The 10,050-nt window shown below is 36.3% G+C and overlaps 1 protein-coding gene across 1 annotated transcript; it reads left to right on the forward strand.

The window, feature by feature from the left end:
* The first annotated feature begins 1,520 nt into the window (after window positions 1–1,520).
* Window positions 1,521–9,768, forward strand: LOC127979642 (circadian-associated transcriptional repressor). Its single transcript, XM_052585227.1, has 6 exons — window positions 1,521–1,776; window positions 5,698–6,038; window positions 6,713–6,788; window positions 7,247–7,325; window positions 7,437–7,584; window positions 7,939–9,768. The coding sequence occupies exons 2-6, from the start codon at window positions 5,700–5,702 to the stop codon at window positions 8,383–8,385; spliced, it is 1,089 nt and encodes a 362-aa protein (XP_052441187.1). The 5' UTR covers window positions 1,521–1,776; window positions 5,698–5,699; the 3' UTR covers window positions 8,386–9,768.
* The last annotated feature ends 282 nt before the right edge of the window (window positions 9,769–10,050 follow it).

Here is a 10,050-nt window from a genome sequence, read left to right on the forward strand (position 1 = left end):
AAAACTAGACAATAACACTGGTCAATGTCATAAAAAAAACTGTCTATGTTTGACTTGATTTGAAATGAGTTTGTCCCTCCTGCTGTGTACTGTGTCAAATCAGCCTCCCACAGAGTCTGGGATTATCCACTCGATATCTTTGTTGTCCTTGGTGTTAACACCAATACATGGGGATGCTCATGGTGTGAATGGGGGCAAGCTGATCTTGAAAAAGTAGAGAATGGATAACGTGTGACCTATGTTGTCTACATTGACTGTTGACCTACAGGTGGGCAACAACAGGGTAACTGGAGGAAGTTGATGACCTTCAATGGCTGACACTGTTTAAAGATTGACCAGGGGCCTGTTCTTCATACATTGCTTATTACATCTTACAGATCTTCTATTCGTGATAACTTCATACTAATTTGTGAAGAACGAGCCCCAAGTGTGTTTGAGAATGTAAACTTTCAAAAAAACACACACAAAAAACCCCCCACCGTGGATGCTATCCAAGACACGTTTTCCCCTAAATGAAACAGATGTAGAAAAAAAATAATAAGAAAATTAGGGTTAAAGGTTCTATTTACAGTAATTTTAGCATTTAATACTAAGGGAATAAATATTCTCTACAATAAAGCTGTAATTTAGATTTAAATTGGGTACAGAATTCATCAACTATAGGAAGGATTATTCATTCATCTTAATTCATCACATATTTACTTGTGACAGTGTCCTTTTGATAGTAATAACCATGAAACAAGCCAAAGCAAATGCATAATTATGGACAATATTGTGCCTGTTCACTTTGCTGACCACAGGGAGCAGACTCATCCGATCAATTGGTTTTGAGTGAAACTGAGTCAAGCACTTGTTGTCCTGAACTGACCTCTCTCTCTCTCTCTCTCTCTCTCTCTCTCTCTCCAGTTACAGTTCTGCTATCAAATAGGAAAGGAAAGATTAATTTGATAGTAGTGATCATAAAATGTTAACAAGGGTAGTGTGTAGATTGTCCAATGACTTTCAAGGAGGCAGTTTTTAAAATAATTTTTTCAAATAATTTTTGTAGGCTAGATATTTTAGTAAATTAAATTGAACTAAATGAAAATGATAAATAGCCTATTTTCTTTTAAGATGCACCAATTTTAGTACATGTATGACGCGTAAATTTACAATAAATGTATATATCTTCTTGATAGTAGGCTATTTAAGAGCAGCATACTGTTGCTGTGGTTACTTCTAAAACCATTTTTAAATACATTTGAAAGGCCATCTAAAATAAAACACTGAAAACAAATGTATTATGTTCCAAACACATTGGGTACAATCTCTTCCTAATGTGGAACAATAAGTACCATCTGTAAAATGTGCTCCAATCCGTAGTATCTGCCTCCACACACGAGTGCCACGTGCGAAGGTGGGGCTGTGAATCTGACCAATCACGGCTCAGACGCTTAGGGATTGGATTTACATTTTGTCCAATCAGCGACTCTGTTCTCATCTGTCAGCCAATGGAAACGCAGTCTGCGTTGGCTTTTGTCCAGCACGTGTAGCAATTCACATGTTATCCCTCGATGTAAACTGACGTTAGTGGAGAAAGGAAGAGGATAGAAGTCCATAATTTTTTCTCTCTCAGGACAATAGTGCGTACGTCTGCACACGGTCTTATTAAGCAATAAAGTACATGAAACTACTTCTTCGTATACGAGCAGTACAGTGACAGGTTGTGTTATACTCAGTGGCGCTGGACACCAGGTTGTTGTGATACCGACCCAGAAACGACCAACCCCCCTTAAGGTAAGGGTATATTTTATATTTTATAATTATTAAAAATGTCTCCGTTATTCTTCAGAAATGCTTCACGTGTTGATCATCGAACTTGATGTTTGTTTAGGTCAAACGGAGCTGAATTATTCATTTGTTTCGTCAGTCTGGTGTTAAATATCCGGGATGACATAATTGATAAACTATAATTTTAATAATTTTATATAAAAAAAATTTTTTAATCATAAAATCCATTTACATAGTAGGAATTTTTTTTTTTATTACAATCTGAAATTAGAGAATATGTAGAGTTCATCAGTGTCGTCTGTTTTTGATTATCACTTTTTAATTACTTATATTTTTTTTATGTACAGAATATGCATTACTGTTCATTTGTTTAACAGCTGACATGATTTCATTTATGGATGATTATGCTCCAGCCCACATGGACCAAGAGCTTAATAAACACGAAATAAATAATAGTGCTATTTAAATGCTTAATTACATTTATTCATTTAGCAATCGAGTTTATCTAAAGTGATTGTACGCCTTACTCTTTCCCTTTTTTTAACCAGTCTACCAAACAGTCCATCTGGAGAGGGTTAATTTGTCTTAATGGCACCGCCTAGCTGCTTGTTTTTATGAGGCACATGCCCTTACACAGGGTTTTCTTTAACTTAGTAATTTCTGAAATACTACACCCTGACTGTCCCAAATCTAGCTGTCCATCCAAACAACATTATATGCACGCTTCTATATTATATTAAATTCTTATAGGTAGTTTATATCCAGTATGTGGTTTTGTGCCCTTTCACCTAGTTAAAGGAACAGTGTGTGCTGTTCTTAATGGGAGGTATGATTTTTTAAAATTATGGTATCACTGTGATCTTTATATCAGTTATGGAATGAACCCCGTGTTTCATCATCCTTTTTTTTTTTTTTTTTTTTAATCCATGCTTTGCATTCCCAACTTTTTTTTTTTGGTACTTAAAGAAAAGGGAAGTTTTTATACATATTTCTATCACATATTTCTCAACAATAAGGGGTTTTCTGCAAGTCCAATCAAGCCAGTAGTTCAGCTTTGTATGTGTGGTGCTTAAAATGTATACTATGGAACATGAAAGAAGATAATTTGAGAAACATCTCAGTATTTTTGTTAATACAGTGATTAAGTCATTGGCAACCAAAACTGCTTAGTAACAGTCTTCAAAATACCTTCTTCTATGTTCCACAAAAGAAGGTTTGAAAAACATGATGGTGAGTAAATGACAGAATTTAACAAATTTGGGTGAACTATTCCTTTATTGTTTTGTTGTTATTATTATTATTATTATTATTATTATTTACGGGGCATCTATTGCACAAATATCATGAATTTCAGGGCGTACCTGCATTTATGGAGTTGCATCATGTTTTATTTATACCTGCATCATATTTGTCAACTTTATGAAATGTAATTACAAACAGGTCAGGGGGCGGAGCTAGTGCATCAACTGTGTTAAAATATTTTAATCGCATTCTTTTTTCATAACTAAGTTAACGCATTAATCTGACAACCCTGATATATCAAACGCACTTCTTTAGAACGATTGGGGTCTGTGTGTGAATATATTTCTGTTTTAAATAAATGATGTTCTTTTGAACTTAATATTCATCAAAGGATCCTGAAAAAAAAAATGTAACGGGATAAAATTATTGTAAAGGGATGTAAAATGTATATTAAGGAACACAACCGTTTTCAACTTTGATAATAATATATATAATATGAATTCAAAGTTTAATTTTCTTACTGAAATAATAAATGTTTATAAATTTGTACACCCTTTTTTTCTGAAAAATAACAGCATACAATGAAAAACATGACTTGTTTTATTTATTGTTTTCTAACTATTGTAGCTGATGCTTCCGAATCTTTCTTGCCGTTTTAACAAGGGTTTGCAAGACAATCCCGGTGACCGTTCCGACTCCTTCCCCCATTGTTGCGCTTTTTGTTTACATTGTCTCAGATGTATTCCGTGTTCTTCATACTGTTCAGTTGCCACATTCCTTTGAGGCAAATCACTCACTACGACCAGTTCAGTTCGTTCCTCAGTCTTTGGCCCCGTCCACACGTAAACTGAGTTTACCCCAATCTGATCTTTTTTTTCCTCGTCTCAAGAAATATCCACGTATACACGAAACCGCATAATGATGTAGTATACATGCCAGACCAGTATGTGGCGCTGTAATTCTGCCACAGAGATACACTAAAAACAGAGAAGAAGACTTGGATTATGCTCATAAACCTTGCGCGTGGTACACAAACGAACATGGAACAATACATTTATTAATCAGTGTTAATGTTAGTTAATAAAAAGACAATCGTTCAGTGTTTGTTCATGTTTTTGTTGCTGTTACGTGCAGTGTTGGGCAAGTTACTTTTAAAAAGTAATTAGTTACAGTTACTAGTTACTTCTTCCAAAAAGTAACTAAATTAGTAACTCAGTTACAAATTTTTAAAGTAACTAGTTACTTAAGAAAGTAACTATTGCGTTACTTTCAAGTAAAATTACATTTTAAATGCTCAAATGTGACCCCACCTCTACCCCTCTTTAAAGGAACTTAAAATACATGTGCATGTTCAATTATTTATGATAAATCTGAATATTATAATTAAATGGACACTTAATACAATACATTATTAACAGAAACATGAAACATTGTACACACATCTAAAAAAAAAAGTTGCTGTGGGACAAAGTGAGACTAGCCTCCAATCAAATGGCATGTATGTAGATATTATGTTTATATAGTGGATCAATGCAAATAACACGATAGATTTTTGGGAACTTTTGATATTTCCTTTTATTGTTTCTTTAATTTCTTGAAGGAAAAAGTAATGTATATACTTCTATTTAGAGAAGGCTACTTTTGGATTATTTGGGCTCGTCGCCATACCTGTCTCTGGTTGACCGACTGGCTTGTGTTGTTCGTTGTGTGTCCTGTCCTGTCCGATGATGGGTCGTTCGCGAATGAGCGTTAGTGATGATGGATCGACTCGTTCGCGAATGAGCTTTTGATGAGTCGTTCGCGATTCGCGAATGAGCCGACTCTAAGAGCCGGCTTTTTTAGTTGAACTTCGGGAGCTGGCTCGCATATCTGAAGAGCCAACTCTATTTTTTCAAATTTAGCCTATAGAAATTAAATATTTTATGTAATAAAAATTGAAATATTATAGTCAAAGTCATTTAAAGAGCCGTTTGTGAGCCAAAGAGCCGGCTCTTTTCAGTGAGCTGAGTCAAAAGAGCCGAATTCCCATCACTACTATGCGTGCTTTCGAAAACCCGCCCAACTCTACCTCTGATTGGCTTACAATGAAATTTTACTCTACCTCAGCCAATCGTCAGCATTTATGCGCTTGTCTCGTGCTCTGCCCACTAACCAAGGAAGAACAGTAAAAAAAAAGTATTTGCCTCTCGCTCAGAGATCTAGTTGGTCTGATGAAAAAAAAAAAACAGCTTCATCATCAGTTATAGTAACGCGCCGCATTTTTTGGCAGTAACGGTAACGGCGTTATTAAGATGAGAAGAGTAATCAATTAGATTACTCGTTACTGGAAAAAGTAATGCCGTTAGTAACGCCGTTATTTATAACGCCGTTATTCCCATCACTGGTTACGTGACGTAGAGGTGTCTGACTTGGGGGGAGACGTTGACTGATGACGTCATCGTTTCAGAAAATATACGGATTAGCCGTCCAGACGAAAACGCAAAGATGCCGTTTTCAAATTTATCCACTCTGGGACCCGGTTTAAAAAAATAGTGGTTTCACCTTGTGAAAACGCCGGATCCGTGTGGACGAAACGCCTATCCGATAAAAAATGTGTGCGTATTCACAGAAACGCGTCTCCGTGTGGACGGGGCCTTAAACAGGACAACCTGCCACCTCACATATATCTGTTTTCACACATTTCAGTGATGCTGTCACCGGGGAGTCCTACCAAATGGCAAGTGCGAGATTCCCTCTCCTCGACCCCAAGTCTCCTGTACAACGAGAGTGACCAGACAGAGGATGAACTGGAGGTCTTTTCCTCTGAGAGCGAGGCCGCAGGAGTTGTGCCTGATCAAAAGCCATCCTCCATGGCTAATGGGAGCTCTCAGAATTCAAAATCGCCTCGCACCTTTGTGAACCAGAGGAGCGATAGAGCTGAAAATGGTCAAACAGGATGTTCCTCTGGATCTCCAGCCTACACCGGTCAGACTTCAACATCATCTGAAAGAATTCCCACAGAAGGGGACCTGAGGTTTGCACGCAAAGTGAGTCTGAAAATCTCTTCATCCTATTTAAAATCGGGTGTGCTGCAGGTCGGTTTCAGCAGAGTTGTTTTTCAAGACCATTTCCAATTCAACAGTGTTGTTTGTTGATGTACCTTTAAGAGGCGCCCTTTTAAACTGTGAAATGCACACCGTTCTTGAGCACGTTCTTGCACACATAGGCTTAATGTCATGTCAGATATAGTTTGCAGCTGGCCCATTCTTTGGTATAAGCATTGCATCTCCTTGTGACCGATGCACAACAATAAAATGTGACAAACAATGGATCTGATGGAAACAACAAAGAACCTTTGTTAAAAATAAATGCAGACTGCTCATCTCGCAATGACTGTTTCTTGTCACCTAGACTAAAGGGTATCATTGATGTACAACTGTGGGTGCTCATGCTGATGCATTGATCTGCGTGCAAAGTTTTAATGTCACTAAGTTTTGGAAGTTTAGAATGTGTCATTGTGGCTTGTTTCTGATAAATGTCTTCAGTTCTGAAAGTTTCAGTGTGTTTTAATAGAACATCAAGCTCTTTTATTTTAAACGTGTGATTCCTTCTGTTTCTTTTAAAATTTCTCAAGCCACTGAGTTTTCTAAATCTGTCGTGCCTCTGTATCTTGAGATGTTTCTGTGATGATAAATGTGTGTTGTTAATATTTCTCTTACAGTGTGCCGAGCTTCGCGGGTACATCAGACCTCTGTTGGAGCTGTTGAAGGGGCTGAAAACAGGTCGATATGATAAAGGTAATGCATTAAAGAAAAAAATCATAAACTGCCTTTCAAAAGTTGGGTCTGTAAAGATGCACTGGATTGATAAAAGTGTCATTAAAGACATTTATAGTGTCACAAATAATTGGTATTTAAAATTTAAGGCTGTATTTTTGTAACTTTCTTTTCATCATAGAATGCTGAAAAAATTTATCACGGTTTCACAAAAATTTCATTGATATAAGATTTTATGACACGGAAGACTTGAGTAATTTAAAAACTAATTTACACATTTAAAATAAGTATTTAAACTCTATTTTTTATAAAAAAATTAAATGTAAACAGTTTTTACTGTATTTTTAATTTCAAATAAATGCAGCCTTGGTGAGCATAAAAGTTATTTGAAAAATATTTTTAAATGCTTTTAGACTTAGTAGTTAGTAGTCTCCATCGTTTACATGTAATTGTGTATTTTTGTTTTTCTTTTTTGGCAGGTTTGAGCACATTTCAACATAGTGTTGCCATTGATAGACTGCGAAGGATTGTGGGTGTTCTACAAAAACCTGAGCTTGGGTATATAATTTTATTCTGTTATAATTTCCCCATTGAGACATTTCTTACTTGTATCCAATACATATAATGCCTTTTGATGAATCATATTAAATTCCTGCTATACCTCTGTAGGGAGAAGTATATGGGCACTCTTCTACAGCTGGAGGTGATGTTAAAGGTTTGGTTCCCTCAGGTCAGGCCTCAGCATCGGGAAGGCACCCCTTCACTCCACAACCTGCCTTCACGCTGGAATCAGGACCAGTTACATATACCTGTGAAGGTAAGCGGCTGATATCCACCTTATTTTGTAATGCAGAAGTAAGCTCTTTTCTGTGAAAATGTGAGACTTCTGATTCATTAGTTGTTATAGGTAAATAACCAAAGGAATGACAAAAGTGCAGTAAATGGTAAAACTAAATACAAAAGTTACAAATGGCTGCATCTGCTCTTATGTTAACAATAAGGTGGCTTATTTTCCAAAATAGAAATGCTTTGAAACAAACCATGTGAGAAGAGCAACCAGTATAGCCATTATATTGGTTAACGGGTGTCTACAGCAATCTGGAATGGTTTATTGTTTGTCATTGATAACGTCAAAACCTTTTATGTATAAAATTACATCTTTTTCTTTCAGAAACGCAGATTAAGTTGGTCAGACTCTGACTCTCAAGGATCTTCAAGCAGCAAACGCATTCAAGAGGACGATCGAGGGCCGAGCCCCAGCGATAGCGGCTCGTGGCTTAGCAGCTCTGATACCATGTCTAGCGAACTTGAAGAAGACAGTCCGATCTGTACAAATCAAAATAATATGACATCTGAAACCAAACTCGCTGAAAACCGCAAACTTCTAGTCAGGCAAAAGACAAGCTCTCTGACTGTAACAGGAAGACCACCTCCGCTTGTAATACCACCGTCAGCCACAGATGGCAGCAGCTTGGGCCCGCAAGACTGCTCGGTGTCCTCCACAACTCCTACTTCCAACCCACCAGTAGACACGATGACTAGTAAGAAAGATTTGGGTCAATCTGCAAAAGAAGAAGGGGCAAAAAAACTGATTGACACAGGGATGTTAAACACATAATATTTAAAAGTTTCTCATTTTTTAAAAGCATTAAAGCATTTCTCCAGTCTCTGTTTTTCACAAAGTGACATTTTTGTTCAGTTAGTCAGATTTTGCATCCTGCCACATCTATGTACAGCACAGACGTAATCATATGTATGGCATAGGATTTGTGCATGTACGGTTATAGACTGAAGAAGTGTCTTAAAATACATGCTCGAGCCGGACAGTTGACCGGTGAAGCATGCACAGCTATCAAACACTCTGCACTGCTTTCCATGATAAACACAGACTTCCAACAATATCTGCTGCTTAATAAACATAAAACCAGGAGGCCAGATATCAGCAGAGAGCAGACGAATGGTCTTGTAAAACGTCCAGAAGTGTGACTGCGATCGCAATCTACCTTAATGTCCTTTGACTTGAACTGAAAACCACTTTGAGCATCAGATGAAATAGAAATGCATTATATGAGAGGATGTTTTAGAGGCAGTTTAATTTATTGCATTACTTGAAGATACTGAATTCACTTTAGCAGCCTTAAAGAGTCAGTACAAGTGAGCCGTGGTCAATGTTTTATATTTATGAAGATACAGAAATAATAATCCCGGGAACAACAAACGGGATGCCGCTTGATCTGGAGAGTAAACGTTCATTTATTGACGATGTTTTTGCCAAAAATAGTTTGCACATTTATGTTCTGCTTCCATGTCATATGAGTTCATTTTGTCATAGAGATCTAGGTTTTTGTCATAGGAACAATTGTTTTTTTTGTACTCACCTTTTTTTCCCATTTAAAATTTGTGAATTTCAGCATTGGGACTATTAACCATTCTGTAAAACTAAGAAATGTTCAAGTTAATGATGACGAGTATGTGGCATGTCACACACTGTAAAGGTCACACGGAGGAAGATGAGGCTTGTATTTTATTTAACTATTTGTAGAATAGATTCTGACTTTAGAGATTCAGTATTTGGTAGATGAGGAATGAGAAGAACTTTATCGGTATGTTGACTGAGACGCATGTAGTCACATCCTTGTGCAGCTGTATGAGTATTGTGTGAAAAATACATGTAAGTGTATTGGTGGAATTATAATAGTGATTATATTATAAGGGAAAAGGGCATATGAAGATGTGTTGTGATTTAATATTTAATGTCACTTGACAGCTTCATGTGATTATGAAGGTAGCATTTTTAGGAAGATGTTTTTTTTTATTATTACTATTACTTGTTTCAGAAAAGTCAGCCATTGTAGCACCACTGTACATTTCTATTCATTATTCAAAACCATTTTCTCTTGTAAGTCATTTCTGTTGTTGCATCAAAGTTTTTGTCAAGGTTGCTGAAATGTTTTCAATATGCTTCACTTTTTGATATCATTAAATGTTTCCAAGTTTCTTATATGTGATTGTTTTTAGAGGTCGATTATGATAGCACATATACAGGGTGTGTGTGTGTGTGTATCTATCTATCTATCTATCTATCTATCTATATACACTCTCACACAGAGAGAGAGAGAGAGGAATTTTAAATATACCATTCAAAGTTTCGTTTTTTTTAATTAATAAAAAAATACAGTAAAAACATTAATATTGTAAAACATTACAATGTAACGATTTATATTTGAATATATTTTAAAATGTAATTTATTTCATTGATGGCAAAGCTGAATTTTCAGCAGCC

Source organism: Carassius gibelio, chromosome B19 (assembly GCF_023724105.1).
Source record: "Carassius gibelio isolate Cgi1373 ecotype wild population from Czech Republic chromosome B19, carGib1.2-hapl.c, whole genome shotgun sequence".
Classification (NCBI taxonomy): Eukaryota; Metazoa; Chordata; class Actinopteri; order Cypriniformes; family Cyprinidae; genus Carassius; species Carassius gibelio.